Source organism: Coregonus clupeaformis, chromosome 24 (genome assembly GCF_020615455.1).
Source record: "Coregonus clupeaformis isolate EN_2021a chromosome 24, ASM2061545v1, whole genome shotgun sequence".
Lineage (NCBI taxonomy): Eukaryota > Metazoa > Chordata > Actinopteri > Salmoniformes > Salmonidae > Coregonus > Coregonus clupeaformis.
Genome location: NC_059215.1, coordinates 34,087,872 through 34,104,106, shown reverse-complemented (window position 1 = coordinate 34,104,106; position 16,235 = coordinate 34,087,872). Strand labels below are relative to the sequence as shown.

The window sequence follows — 16,235 nt, the reverse complement described above, 5'->3', positions numbered from 1 at the left end:
CATAAACACAGTAGTTACGAGAAATTCAATCAAATTTCGCACGTGACTCATTAGCGGTATGAACAGTTGTCTTCTTATTGTCGTTTTTTTCTGATAGGGGAGATTATAGAGAAGTTATGTGCTGTTGACATTTTCAAGGGAGAACTGTGATAAGTGAGGACCACCTCATTCCTAGAAGCTTTAAAGGGATAGTTCACTTTATGAACGAGTTGCCATTTCATCCAGAATGTTTTTAAGTTTATTAGCTGGTTAGTTAACAACAGCCAGAAGATCCTGTCTAGCATTTTTGGGGCACGTAGCAATGCTAGTGGATACGGATTGTATCAGATCAAAAAACATTTTAAAAAGTGAACTATCCCTTTAAATGGTAAAATCTGCGCATGTGTGGTGTTGTTGGCTTAATCTCTTTTTTACCACGTGCACGATGTTGTCAGCATGATTCATAACTTAAGTCCCAGGGAGAGTATTACTCAGAAGTATGAAGCATCATTACAGCCAGGGATCCGCCCAGTTCAACTCATCCAAGCTTACGTCTCTGGGTAAAACACTAATTTCTGTCAGCTGAAAGCCAATGACCTTTGAGGCGGGTTACCTTGGAGAAGAGTCCGAAACAAGCCAACCTGCTAATGATGCAGTAGGCCTCGGGTGGGCGAGCTCCGTTGCCGTGGGGCTAGATGAGAACAATGGAGAAACAGACAGAGAGAGAGAGAGAGAGAGGGAGACAGATAATGGGCATGGCATTCACCACACTATAAATAATCTCAAGTGAAAACCCAAAGTGAAACATACCAGTAGCCTTCTACAGTATCCGTTCCTTCTGCTGCCATCGATCTCAGTCAAGACAAATGAGAACGTCTCACTAGAGTGAGTGAGTGAGTGAGAGTACAGTTGAAGTCAGAAGTTTACATACACCTTAGCCAAATACATTTAAACTCTGTTTTTCACAATTCCTGACATTTAATCCTAGCAAAAATTCCCTGTCTTAGGTCAGTTAGGATCACCACTTTATTTTAAGAATGTGAAATGTCAGAATAATAGTAGAGACAATTATTTATTTCAGCTTTTATTTCTTTCATCACATTCCCAGTGGGTCAGAAGTTTACATACACTCAATTAGTATTTGGTAGCATTGCCTTTAAATTGTTTAACTTGGGTAAAACGTTTCAGGTAGCCTTCCACATGCTTCCCACAATAAGTTGGGTGAATTTTGGCCCATTCCTCCTGACAGAGGCCCGTCTGTAACGGAGTCAGGTTTGTAGGCCTCCTTGCACATGCTTTTTCAGTTCTGCCCACACATTTTCTATAGGATTGAGGTCAGGGCTTTGTGATGGCCACTCCAATACCTTGACTTTGTTGTCCTTAAGCCATTTTGCCACAACTTTGGAAGTATGCTTGGGGTCATTGTCATTGTCCATTTGGAAGACCCATTTGCGACCAAGCTTTAACTTCCTGACTTGAGATGTTGCTTCAATATCTCCACATAATTTTCCTTCCTCATGATGCCATCTATTTTGTGAAGTGCACCAGTCCCTCCTGCAACCCCATGCTTCACGGTTGGGATGGTGTTCCACCCCCCATGACTCAACAATACACCCATCTTTCCAAATTGATGGTAATCCTTCATATTAGGTGCGGTGTTACCTGTGGTACTCTGTTAGGGGGGCCCAGTTGATGCCTTCAGGGAAACAGAAGAGTGTGATGGCCTTCAGGGTCTTTTCCTCCTCCTCTCTTTGGAATCTCACCATCCCATCCCTCTGAGAAAGAGAGCAAGAGCAACAGAGAGAGAGAACAACAGAGGGAGAGAGGGAAAGAGGGCAACAAAGAGATGGAGAGAAAGACCAAGATCTTTGTCAGAGGGATGTAACTTGAGCTCTTTCTCAATTCCTCTTTCCTCAATTCCTCTCTCCTTAACCTCAAAATGCAAGAAGGTCCTAGGGGAGAGACCTTAGACCTTCTCCTCCAATACGGTTGTGGAGAAGGCGAGGAGATGGGAAGCGAGGAATCGCGTAAAGACGAATTTTAATAGAGCCCAATTCTATCCCTCTGACAAAGATCTCTCCCTTTACAGGAATACGTCATGTGACGTTGAAATGTCAGTATACCTTTCCATCTAATGGAATAAAGTTACATTTTGAGTGCCGCAACTTTCAACCACATATTATTGGTATATTAAGTAATATTAGTCCACTACTGGAAGTTTTTATTGGGTAAGCCCTACTTTTAGATTCCTGTCTTTCCTTGCTGAAGGCCTACCTGAACACTTCTCTCCTACCTCCCTCTGACTCTTCAATGACTTCCCTTGCACTTTTCATTTCTTCTTCACATTTTTCTTCCTTATCCCTTTTGGGAGACATGCAGAGTTTCTACTAACTAGCGGACTCACCTTTGGGAACTGGTAGATGATCTGTGGCTCATAGGCCCCCTCTTTGGATTTCTTGAGGCTGACCACCACCAGGTACTCAAAGAAGTACTGCCCGCTCATGTAGCGCTGCTCCTTGGCTGGGGTGTCCACCAGAGCTGGCTCCAAAGACTCCTGAAGGGGTGGCTCCTTCATCACCCCTGTCGGGACAACAGTGTGTAGAGGCAGAGGCTTACTAATAACATATAGTAAAATCAAAGGCTTATGGTCTGGGTAGCTCAGCTGATTAGACCATGGTGCCAGCAGTGACAAGGCAGCAGGTTCTATCCCCGTACCTGACACATTACATCTTACTAATCATTAGATTCAAGCACTTTTCAATAAATCTCTGTTATAAGAAATATTTTGAAAATACAATATCCACTTGAGGGTGAAAAACAAGCCTTTTTAATATCTCTCTCTCTCTCTCTTCCACTCTGCTGCCTAGGCAGCAGCAGATATACAGTATCAGTTACAATAGATAAAGTATTGCTGCTCATTGCCTGCAGGAGAATCCCAGGAATGTGGCCAATAAGAGTGCTCTCCGGTATGTTTTTTACTTTTCCAACACGGAATATTGAATGGAACTCAACTTAGGTGCTGGTGCTGACAACCTCAAATCAAAAACACAATAATGGCTGAGATGTGCAAAACTCAATACAGCCATAAGGATTTGTGTGACTATAACAACAGCTATGATAGGTGTATGTTTTTCCAACAAAGTATACAATTATATTAAAAGTGTATATTACATTTATTAGCATTATGAATTGAAAATACTTATTATTACTAGCCAGAAGACACTTATTATTCTGAGATACTTATAATACATGCATGTTATTTATGCATTATTAAATGAGAACAACCATATACCAAAGTAAAAACAGGCGCAACAGACACCATGCTAAAATAAAAATGCAAAAACAGCCAAAGTGAATTGTTTCACGAGGTTTCTAAGTATATGAGCACCAGCCTGTTTTATACGATTCTTATCTAGGGTTTTCTGAGATGTGAAATGATGAGACATTTAGTTCTTGATCTATTTATTAATGTCTAGAAACTAAGGACAAGCCCATCCCCCACCCACCTCTGCCACATGGTGTGTTTACGGTTGGGTAACCCCTGCAGCAGTTTGACAGAGGACCTGCTGAACAGCAAACACCAAAGATAAATATTGGCTAATCTTTTCTCTCCTTTGGGTTTTGTGAAAATGTTATCTTGCTTTTTTTTATTGCTCCTTATAAATAATAGTAGAGCTGGGCTGCCCAGACAAGTTCTTTATGCTGCACTGCCGCACACACTCACAAACACACACTCAGTCTCACTCTCGCACGGACACGGACACGCGCACACACAAAATTATCGTTCTGTGACTCAGCCTACTGTGACAGGTTTTACCTCCAACTGCTTTTACCATGGCAACAGGCCCTGTGTAAGGCAAGACTAACCCATTACACGCCACATTTAATGTACGTCAGCAGTACACCCATACAGCTGGTGGGTGATTTCTCACGAAACTAGAACATAAGACCATGATTTTTGTATTTTCATTCAATTTAATCCACAGAAGGGTCCTTTAGAGGAAAGATTGTTGACATATATTTGACATTTGTATCTTAAACCATAATTGAGAAATAATTAATTGGAACATTTGTGACATTTTGCCCATACCCAGGCCTCCTTTAAGACTAGGGCTGACCCCATTTAGTCGAGTGGTCGATTGTTTGGTCGGTAGGCCGTTGGTTGACCAATATTTTTTTAGTCGAGCAGTGGCAAATATATATATTTTTTAAATGTATGGCACACGAGACACCTGTCTGATTCACGACTGTCTGAGTGGACTAATCCATTGCGGAGGCCGCGGGGATGGCACACCAGTATCACAAGTAGTACATTTAGCCTACTGTTCATTCTCATAATTTCTCATCTACAATGTTTGTTTGGTTATGGTAATTTCTGTTAATACATTCATTATATTATTATTACAGTCTTATCATTGTCATTGTAGGAGAGGACACGTTGTTTGCAGAGCGCACAACCTAGGCTACACTTGTGAGAATTTTTTTTGGGTTTATTTCATTCCATTTATGAGTTGTCAATGTATTAATTGTCTTTTGTTTGGAGCGCTCCTGTCAATCTTGAATAAGGACACACACCTGATTACACATAGAAGTAGGCCTAGGCTTCCTGGCCTGCGAGCAGATGTAGGCCTATAAATGTGCCCATTTGGGGATCATTGAGAAGCTCATTGTGGAGCTTCTCAATGTCATTTTTTCTTTGCTGCAAACAGCAAGTAAACGAAGCCTGTTTTTACATCCATTGAGAATGACAATAGTTCCTCAACGTAGCCTATTTGAAAAATCTTTCCAGCCCTCTCCCTTTCGATAACCACACAGCATGAAAGGGTAAAAAACGTCATTCTCTGATCCGGTGGAAACGTCATAAAATAGGCCTACCTGATTACTTCTTATCGCTTGCGCATATAGCCCAGAATATTTTATACAATGTTGCAAGTTTGCTAGCACAAAATTAATAATGTTTCAAGTTCCTTGCAGACAGGCCATGCATAGCCAATGTGATTTATAGGATATTTATTTATATCAGGATATTTTCTACCTGCGGACTGCATTGTTTTTATTTGTTGGCTTTATGTAGGCTATTTTTACATATTGGCAATGGCAATAGAAGTTACTTTTAGATTTGTATCATTTTCATTAAGATAGAAACATAGGGTGTGTCTATATATGGAATAATACATGTTTTTAAATGTCGACCAATCGATTGGTCGAAAGAACAGACTACTCTCGGTCGACCAATATATACTTTTTGTCGGGGACAGCCCTATTTAAGACTCCATAACGGTTCATCTGTATTTGATACAAAGGTAACCAAAAATTGGTGTCATATGAAGCTTTACCGCTTGCTCTGTAATACGAGATTTTTCAAAATCGTACATTAGTATATGAAAATTGGAAAATATAAAACATGAATATGGAAAATATAAAAATGTTTGATTTGGGAAAATTTGACAATATACTCTACAGCCAATTTGAATCCATTTTCACATTCACTCTGTTGGTAATGCTTACAAATTGGATCATAACTCTAAAACGAGATCCCATTCTGGAACTTTGATATGCCCGTAGAGTATATTATGTTAAACAATATATTTAAACATTTGCCAAATCTAAAATGGTATTTTCAATATTCACATTTATATTTTTCAATATTAAATGAATGTAAGAAAATTGTTACTGAAATCTAAATAATACTCATATTACAGAGCCTGCGGTAAAGCGTCATATGTCACCAATTTTGGCTTTGTAGCACCTACAGATTAAACATTATGGAGTCTAAAGAGGCCTGGGGAAGGACAAAATGTCACAAATGTTCCAACTTCAATTAATTATTTCTCAATTATGCTTTAAGATACAAATGTTAAATACATGTCAACAATCCTTCACCCAAAGGACCCTTCTATGGATAAAATTGTGAAAATAAAAAAATAATGTTCTTGTTTTGTTCTAGTTTCGTGAGGAATCACCCTGGTGTTATAAAAAAATGTCAGAGTGATGATAAAGCTAAACAAATACATTACTGGGTCTGCAATAACTTACAGGTAATTGGCACAACTGGAAAAACAAAATCAATCATAACTAGGGCTTTGGCGGTTATGAAATTTTGTCAGCCGGTGATTGTCAAGCAAATAACTGCCGGTCTCACGGCATACTGGCCCCCCTGTAGCTCAGTTGGTAGAGCATGGCACTTGCAACGCCAGGGTTGTGGTTTCGTTTCCCACGGGGGGCCAGTATGAAAATGTATGCAATCACTAACTGTAAGTCGCTCTGGATAAGAGCGTCTGCTAAATGACTAAAATGTAAATGTAATTGACCGTTAATGAACATAAACACATTTAGCATCGCTTGGCTTCCACGCATAGCCTACAAGCCACTGATGCAGACCTTTGGAACATCTACATTTAAAAAAGTTTAATAAACCCGTTGAATATACTGTAGCCTACACCATCACAATAAACCCATTATTTTAGACAGGTCTAAAGAAACATCACATGAAGAAAATGTAGTCTATTTCAGAAGAACAGAATAGTATACTCTGAGTTGTGCTTATGTTAGGCCCTGATCTGGCTATGCCATATGGCTGTGGGCTACACTAGTTCACTTAGCAGACAAGATTTTCTTAAAATTCCGTGGCATTATTATTTTATTATTTTATAGTATGAAGAACACAATTGAACATAGCTGAATAAAATCTAAAGGATATTTTCTTCAAACGATTTCCAAGGAAGTGTGCACGTGGCGATTCTGTGTTGAGCGGTTAACAAAGAAACAGGTCCTCCTATATGCTTAATTTAGAGTTACTTATGCAACTTTAGTTGTGATACAAACATTTGGCTACATGTTTAGATTTTTAATACATTAATACAGTTTGCATGATGCGACTAATGAAGATTTGAAAAAATGTGCATGAAAAGCATGAGCTCTGATTTGTTTATTGTGCAGGCTGCACACACTTCATCAGTCTCTCATTCACAATTTGACAAGCACTTGATAATATTCTCACCAGGCCTCGAATTTCCCAGCAGCATCCCCTTGTGTGGCCATAATGCCCCCTAAAGAATCCATGCCTTTTGCGGACAAAGTGGCCGTTGTGCCATTGGGCTGAATATAATAATTATAATTCCCTTCTCCCGGGCTGCCATGCACCGAAGCACCTCTCACTCACATGGCTCTCTCAGATATCTCAATTCTTATTAGCCAATGCCCGTCACGTGACCGGGTCCTTCTCACAGGCATCTCAGCTAAGAAATAGGCTACAGGTGAAGACCAAGACATCGGGGATGCTTGGCCACTGCGTGCGTCCCTCTTATCAGATTCCGAGGCGCATATTCAAGATGTTAGAAGAACTGTCCACATTTAGCCTACTTTTTGTCAGCCAACAAGATGAGTAGGCCTAACGAACAGCAAAAGCACTAGCCTATGTCAATCTACTATCCCCCATAGTAAAAAAGTTGACCTATTCTATTGGACAACTTGTCCTTCTGTGCAATAAATAAATAAATAAATAAATATTCAAAACATACTCTGGGACAGTTGTGGGATGCGATAGATTCCAAATTAATACAACCACTCGCATCAAAAAAACTTAAAAGCAGATCAGAACATTTAGCTTAAAATGTTGATAAAGTATTAGGCTATTTCTTCACATTATAAGTGCAGCAATGAGCACACAGAGTAGGCTATAAGCGCAAATATTCCAAAATGCAATCAATTAGCGGGAAAACACTGTTTTCAAAAGTGACTGCAAATGCAATTATGCATGTAATACTTTATTATAAAGGTGCATTTTTTATCTTCCCCAAACTTGAAACTCACATGCCGCCTTAGTATGCCAGTTAGGCTCTACACTGGTTGTAAAGCGGATTAATGTGCTTATTTTAAGAAGTTATTTGGACACTTTAGTTGTGATACAAACACGCTGGGCATCATTCACAAGTGATAACACATCATTCACAAGTGATAGGCTAATATTGTCACCCATCAGACTATTCTTAATTTAATGTCTTTACATATACTAAATAATATATGTGTGAAATTAGTTTTGATTTGGAATGGACCATTATCATGCATCTGTCTCAGAACAGGGGCATGGGGAAAAAAATACATGTCATCTATGCACTTAAATAGCGAATGGAGGACGATTTTCCCGTGGTTCATTTTCATGCCAGCCAGGTAGGCTATACTCCTGTTGTAAAGGAAACAATGTGCTTATTATTAGGAAAGTTGATAAAGTAGGCCTAGCCTATAGAAAGCTGATGGGAGCCTCCTCTTTTTAATAGAGGTTTTCTCACTGCATAGCCTATAGAAATGTCGCGCAACATCAGCTCTCATGAAGTGTTTGATTTGATTTTCGAAAAACATTTGCATTGATGTCAGAGTGATTAGAGGGACAATATGTATGAAAAAATGTATGCACTCACTAACTGTAAGTCGCTCTGGATAAGAGCGTCTGCTAAATGACTAAAATGTAAATGTAAAATGATAAACAATATAGTGCTGAGTACCAGGCAGTTAAGCGAGTTTGGTAGGCTACTAATGACCATCAGCAGCATCAGAGCTTGGAGAAGCCTAGTTACCGTGATTAAACGGTCACGTGGAATTTGACTGCGGTCATGACTCGTGACCGCCGGTGTGGTGGTAATACGGTCACCGTAACAGCCTTAATCATAACACCATTGTCTTCCACCAACCTATCCATTCTCATTCAGTGTCTGATGAAGACATAGCTAGACCATTGTTGCACACTTGTCAAATATCTAATTTTTTGGAGTTAGGCAAACCTGTTGGTCCTGTCTAAAAATCACACCTAGCTAGACAGAAGGCAAGGTGGAGCCATTGTACATCTACTGTACACAAATGCCTATGCCCTAGGGGCTAGGGGTTATTTCTGAACAGGGCCTTAGTTTTTTTGTAAACTAGGAAGTATTGTGTGAAATAGGAAGTACTTAATAGAAAACAAGAAGTGTTTCTATGTAACAAGGCGTTTCTGTGGAGCGTTTTAAGGCCTTATATAGGGATGTTAATGGTTAACCGTTAATCGGTTAGCCACTGAAAATACATTTGACCAGTCATGCTTATCAGTCTATAGGTTAATTTGCATAATTTGGTGGAATTAAATTGCCGCGTGTGTATTTTCATTAGTCATCATGGATCTTATCACACTCGCACAGCATACAGAGCCTAGTTTGAGGAGCGGAATAGCCTACCACCTTTCAGACAGCGTGAGAGCGGCTCCTCAAAAAGCTGGTACTGGAGTGAAACATGCTTTTGTAAGCCTAGACATTGCGCAACAAATAACCAGTCTAAATGCAATCGCGTGTTAAAAACTGTTTTGATGGCCATGATTAAAAAGTGCTACTATTTTTATTTCTCAATCTCAACTCGTAATTAAAGCGTGCCTCCCATTCGCCATTTGAGTGCATAGGCTATAGTCAACAGTAGGCAGGTGATCAGCGCGTCATCCACCACTTTGCAATGTGAGCTTGAGGCAGTATAATTGTTTGAAAACTGAACATTTTACTTTCCTTCAAATAATGAGGCATGTCTTACCTTGCTTCAAAGTAGCCTAGCCAAAATCCAACCATAGAAATGTGGAGGCAATTATTTTCAATTAACTTCCTCATGCCATTAAGCAGCATTTCTCTCCTGTTCATTTCTCTGCTGTTCTATCAACTTTCTTTCGGTGGTCCTCTGTAGCTCAGCTGGTAGAGCACGGCGCTTGTAACGCCAAGGTAGTGGGTTCGATCCCCGGGACCACCCATACACAAAAATGTATGCACGCACGACTGTAAGTCGCTTTGGATAAAAGCGTCTGCTAAATGGCATATTATTATTATTATTATTAGAAGCCAAAGGCACAATCCTAGTCATATTAGCAACCCCTCCTAGTTGTTGCTATAAGATCCCCCCCTCTTTCTAAGTTTCTGAGATTTTCTTCTCACAATAGGCGTGCGGTTTAGAACAGTGCTTTCCCGCGAATTGCATTTTGGCAAATGTTTGAAAATTACGTTTTATTAGCTGCTTCGTTACAGGAGTTTCATTTTCAATAATATGCTATAGCCTTTTGACTGTAAGACGATAGGATTGCTCCAATAGGCTAGGGGAAGCTTACCCAAATGTACATTGAATTAGCCAAAATTATATAATTAGCCTACTACCATCTATACAGAAAATGAAATCGTTCAAATTACTACACCAGAGAACATGATTTAGCCATAGAGGATCATTAGCTTCTTTGAAGAAATAGGTGTGGATTGTTTTAAAATCACAAGCCCATAGACTTCAGTTGGGAAGCGTGCAATATCGGAAGCTGCAAATATCAAAGAGCTGATTGTTGGTTTGAGGCAGTCAATGAAACATCTAAAATAGTGCTAAGCCTAACGAAATATTTCAAAACACAATCGCTGGAAAAACACACGAGAAAAGACAAAGAAACAACTCTAATCGGTCTTTAGTAATCAAAGTTCTCAACTCCCAAAGCGAACACAGTAGCAGTCTATAGCCTATCTTATTGGCACTAGCGGAGAGCATTGCCCATATCCCCGGTGAGTGCACATCTTCACTGTCTTTATCATGGGGTGAGTCAATGCCACTGGAAAGTTATTTTAGGACAATATAATTTCCTCCTCCAGGCTAGATGGACGTCATTTTGAACAATGTGTACCTCACCTTTTCGGAGGCCTAGATTAGATGGTTGCGTTCAAGACAAGGTCATTTTTATTGATGTCAGTTTGTCAGTGTCAGCAGAGAAGGCTACCCTGTCATGTAAAGTGTCGTAGAATTGCATGAAATGTGTTTTTAAAAGGAAAACATTTGATCAGATCTTCCTAAAATATGTTCCTCTAGCTGGGGCTGTGCAAAGGAAAAGAAACAAATTGTTCAGAAATAATTATTTTGAGAACAGTGATTAAGTTATTTTATAGGCTAATCCTAATTTATGACTATCCAATCTATTCATCACGTTAGGAATATTAGGATATTTTACAAATGTCTGCAAAATGCGATGATAGATGCATCCAATTCTCATGGGCTAAAAGTAAACTTCAAACTTAGTTCTATGGGCTTGCTATTGTTGCATGTTTCTATTAAGCTCTTAATGAAAAATGTCCATTCCTTGTATAGTATTTTCTGTTGGTCACGTCATTTGACTGTTTAGATTTTTTTTTGTCATTTGTTGACCAGTTAATGAGGGTTGGTTAGTCGGCAGCAAAATGTAATGCATTTCTTCATCCTTAGCCTTATACTCACGGTCTCTGTCATGTTTGCCCCGGAATGAGGACCACATGGTGCTTAGCCTCTTGATGGCACCTCTCTCACCCTTCTCATCCTCGCTGAGCTGGACGGTGCCTAGAAGGGACCACAGGACCAACAGATCATTAGTAACTCCTACACAAGGTTCGTGTTCATTAGGCACCAAATGGAACAAAATGGACTGTGCTCCTCTGACCTTGCTAATAGCTTAGTCATCAGCTAACTAGGCTCAAATAACAAAACTCCCCACGGCAATAGGGTCTGAGCCCAGTGATTTGGCATTAACATTGTATCCAAAAAGTATCTAAACTAAATTAATCCTGAACACATAGCTAGCGTTCCCAACTTCGACCACTACGATACTAAAGCACTAACATAATGCCCTGGACCAGAGCTAGTGCGCAGACTGGTATGTCGAGTTCAGGCTGCGCGCCTACATACCATCTGAAATACAAAGATACCAGGTGGCATAAGCCCGCATAAGCTGCAGATAGATGCTTCTCTCCACAGGTGTGTATTTTCCCCTCACGTCCCACTTTTGATACCTTTATTTGGGTAACAGTATGCTTTTATTGTTACAAGCCTTGTCGACCAAACAAAGCCATGGAACACACTGCTAGAGCTATAGGTAGAGTCAGAGTCACAATTAAAAAGGTGTACTGTGCCCAATGGGGCTACTCACTGAGGTCAAATGACAGGGCGTCTTTCTCTTTCCCATTGGTGGCGCTTTGAGGTTGCTCACCTGGACAGGAGAAAGGACACGCAGGTCAAAACACAACTCACGCAGGTAGTTCTGTGAATGCTGTGAAACTGGCTTGTCATAACGTTTCCACAAAGTCAGAGGTTATACAGTGAGGGAAAAAAGTATTTGATCCCCTGCTGATTTTGTACGTTTGCCCACTGACAAAGAAATTATCAGTCTATCATTTTAATGGTAGGTTTATTTGAACAGTGAGAGACAGAATAACAACAACAAAATCCAGAAAATCACATGTCAAAAATGTTATAAATTGATTTGCATTTTAATGAGGGAAATAAGTATTTGACCCCCTCTCAAATCAGAAAGATTTCTGGCTCCCAGGTGTCTTTTATACAGGTAATGAGCTGAGATTAGAAGCACACTTTTAAAGGGAGTGCTCCTAATCTCAGTTTGTTACCTGTATAAAAAGACACCAATCCACAGAAGCAATCAATCAGATTCCAAACTCTCCACCATGGCCAAGACCAAAGAGCTCTCCAAGGATGTCAGGGACAAGATTGTAGACCTACACAAGGCTGGAATGGGCTACAAGACCATCGCCAAGCAGCTTGGTGAGAAACACAAAAGAACTGTCAATCTCCCTCGGCCTGGGGCTCCATGCAAGATCTCACCTTGTGGAGTTGCAATGATCATGAGAACGGTGAGGAATCAGCCCAGAACTACACGTGAGGATCTTGTCAATGATCTCAAGGCAGCTGGGACCATAGTCACCAAGAAAACAATTGGTAACACACTACGCCGTGAAGTACTGAAATCCTGCAGCGCCCGCAAGGTCCCCCTGCTCAAGAAAGCACATATAAAGGCCCGTCTGAAGTTTGCCAATGAACATCTGAATGATTCAGAGGAAAACTGGGTGAAAGTGTTGTGGTCAGATGAGACCAAAATCGAGCTCTTTGGCATCAACTCAACACGCCGTGTTTGGAGGAGGAATGCTGCCTATGACCCCAAGAACACCATCCCCACTGTCAAACATGGAGGTGGAAACATTATACTTTGGGGGTGTTTTTCTGCTAAGGGGACTGGACAACTTCACTGCATCAAAGGGACGAAGGACGGGGCCATGTACCGTCAAATCTTGGGTGAGAACCTCCTTCCCTCAGCCAGGGCATTGAAAATGGATCGTGGATGGGTATTCCAGCATGACAATGACCCAAAACACACGGCCAAGGCAACAAAGGAGTGAGTCAAGAAGAAGCACATTAAGGTCCTGGAGTGGCCTAGCCAGTCTCCAGACCTTAATCCCATAGAAAATCTGTGGAGGGAGCTGAAGGTTCGAGTTGCCAAACGTCAGCCTCGAAACCTTAATGACTTAGAGAAGATCTGCAAAGAGGAGTGGGACAAAATCCCTCCTGAGATGTGTGCAAACCTGGTAGCCAACTACAAGAAACGTCTGACCTCTGTGATTGCCAACAAGGGTTTTACCACCAAGTACTAAGTCATGTTTTGCAGAGGGGTCAAATACTTATTTCCCTCATTAAAATGCAAATCAATTTAAACATTCTTATGGCTTGGGGTAGAAGCTGTTAAGGAGCCTTTTGGACCTAGACTTGGCGCTCCGGTACCGCTTGCCGTGCGGTAGCAGAGAGAACAGACAATTTTTTGGGCCTTCCTCTGACAGCTAAACCATTAATGGACACTAGTGCCACGGTTAACCAACTGACTGAACATGTGCCAAATTTCACTTCCATGCTTGCTCACCATTATGGGTCACAGATCAGCACTGTAGAAGCACAAGGTCAAAAACATGCACACCTCAGCTGTAAAATAAGTAGCTAAAGAGTTCCAGTTATGCATTTGCTCTCGTCAGCTACATGGGCTACTTTTCCACAGTAGCGGTGCGTGGGGAAGCCAAACCGGGGAAGCGAAGCCAGGAAAGAAAAGCCATATTACAACCTGTGTTGTGATAATTGCGTTGTTTGCAGTATAACCTGTTCATAAGCCTTGACACTGTGATATATAGGCCTAAGGCCGAGACAATAAAAAGACACAGTGGAAGAATAAATTCAACCACACCTTTGTTTCATCACTAAACCGGAGAGCAACATCTGTCCGGTGAAGTCCACAAAACATATTGCATGTAACAAACAGTCAAGCAAGTCATTTTCGGACAACTATCGATTTAGACCCACGAGTTACCGCAAGTCACAAAGAAAACAGGCGCTGCCTCCACTATTCCAGCACCATTTCATCATCTAATCACCTATTCTTAGTTTAATACAGTGACAACTAAAAGATACCAAAAACGATTTAGTCCATTCAGTATAAGCTAAATATGATGTGGTTGTCCATGGTATTGATTTATCTGTGTGTGTGTGTGTGTGTGAAAGTAGAAAAAACATGTTGACACCAACGCCAATCTCCTCTTTCATGTTTCCTAAACGGTCTATGACTCTGTCATACACGCTTTTAGTTTTTGTCGTCCTAGGCTACCTGGCTAAAATGCTTGCTCACTAGCCTAACTTCCTTTTATGGGCAACAATGCGCCAGGCCAGCTAGTTAACATTAGCCTAACATAACTACATCTAGCTACATGTTGAACTTCCATCCTCTCAGGCCAGGGGCACAATGTATGAATTTATGGTTAGATCAGAATCGCCTGTAAGTTATACAAATAAATAAAGAGCATCGCACACTCTACATATAAACTCCCAGTAATTTATTGGGTAAAACATCAATGTTTCGGCATCACTGTGCCTTCTTCAGGGTGGTTGGATCAGAATCGCCATTATAATCATTGGCCAGTACGTCCAAATCCCTATCTCCATCCATGGCTAATTTAGGAAAGGGACGATTTTAGCTAGCTAGCAACAGTAAGACAAGACACAACGAGATGTAACAATTCAAGTTCTGTCAATGACATTTGGCTTCAAATGTGATGTGATTGGTGTGAAGCCTTCCCTTTAAAAATTGTTTTTGTGTGCCAGGACCATTCACAGCTGAGCTCATTCAGTTTAGCTCAATGCTGATTGGCTATTATTTTAGATTTTTTTTTATCAAGGGAGGCCACATGCTCGCTGGCTTCCTTTGCATTCAATGCTACGGGCGGCAACAATGTCATACACTTTTTGACCAGACAGCATAGATGGGCTACACAGAGAGACAGAGGGGCGCTGTTTTGTTTGCTTGGATGCTTTCTCTGGTGAGATACATTCAGCCTCTTGCGAATTGAAGGAAATGTATGAAACACAGAGAGACTAAATATATTTTGTAGGGTTTTTTCTTGGTCATTTTTTGGGGGAAGCCTGGCTTCCCTTGGCATCCACGAATACATGCCACTGCTTTTCCAACAGACAACAACCAAATGAATACCTGAACTATTTTTCCTAGTTCCTGAGCTGCCAAAAGAAAGATGTAAACAAACGCTGTCTTCTAGAGACTCATCCTCTAATTCCTAAACCTACCACAGCTCCTACGTTTATCCAAACTGATCTAAGTTCAACAGTCTCAGTATGTTCACAAATGTTTGAACACGCATAAAGAGATTAAACATCACCTAATCATTACCACATACCTACTCAACTTATTTTCACCAGAACACTGACCGTTTCTCGCCATTTTACGCCTCTTCTCACAGTTATTCAAATGGACTGTCTTGCTAGCTGCACTACAGACACATTTACAGGACACATCATTTGCACCTGACAAAGTCTGATAAGCTCTGTGTGGGTCTAAATAAATCGCTGGGAAACATGACAGTTGGGGCATTACTTTTTACATATATTTGCCTTTTTCTGTCCAGCAATTGGATGTGGTCCAACCCCTTCTTTTTCTACATATGTATTTACCACCAATTTCAAAGCTCAATATAGGAAACACACTTGGACCTCCAAGGAGGTTTTTCGTTCAGACCTAAACACTGAACAAATACTGACTTTAGTTTTAAAAAGCTAAATTGCACACCTAACTCAATTAGTCCACTAATCACCAAGCCCTTCATTTTTTGAATCAGATGGGCTAGTTCTGGAATTCATAAAATAAGTGGAACTGGCTGGGTTACTCGAAAATAGGAACAGCAAGGCTTACATACTGCGTAGGTGTAAATAACAGCCATTCTCCATCACAGGGCGTGCTGCCTTCCCCTACGGCTATATAACATGTTACAACATAATCTCTGGCAGCCAGCAAGCCTCAACTCCATCCAAAAGAGGGATAGGTAACTTTATTCTGGCATGACTCTCACTCCTGCTTTCTCTCACTCTCAAGCTCACTCTCTGCTTCCCTAAACCTTTACCTGAATGTAATGTACTAA

General features: G+C 40.7%; 1 protein-coding gene across 5 annotated transcripts in view; it reads right to left on the bottom strand.

Moving 5' to 3' along the window:
- Window positions 1-16,235, bottom strand: part of LOC121538261 (DENN domain-containing protein 2D) — a 40,157-nt gene that overhangs the window by 9,475 nt on the left and 14,447 nt on the right. For 3 of the 5 annotated variants that reach the window (XM_041846115.2, XM_041846116.2, XM_041846118.2), the window contains 6 exons: window positions 11,909-11,968; window positions 11,224-11,322; window positions 2,384-2,559; window positions 1,642-1,754; window positions 790-859; window positions 593-670 (listed from right to left, as the gene is read on the bottom strand). In XM_041846115.2, coding sequence (XP_041702049.1) covers window positions 593-670; window positions 790-859; window positions 1,642-1,754; window positions 2,384-2,559; window positions 11,224-11,322; window positions 11,909-11,968 — 596 coding nt within the window. The remainder of the gene's footprint in view (window positions 1-592; window positions 671-789; window positions 860-1,641; window positions 1,755-2,383; window positions 2,560-11,223; window positions 11,323-11,908; window positions 11,969-16,235) is intronic. The other 2 variants (XM_041846117.2, XM_041846119.2) reach the window with 1 other exon arrangement.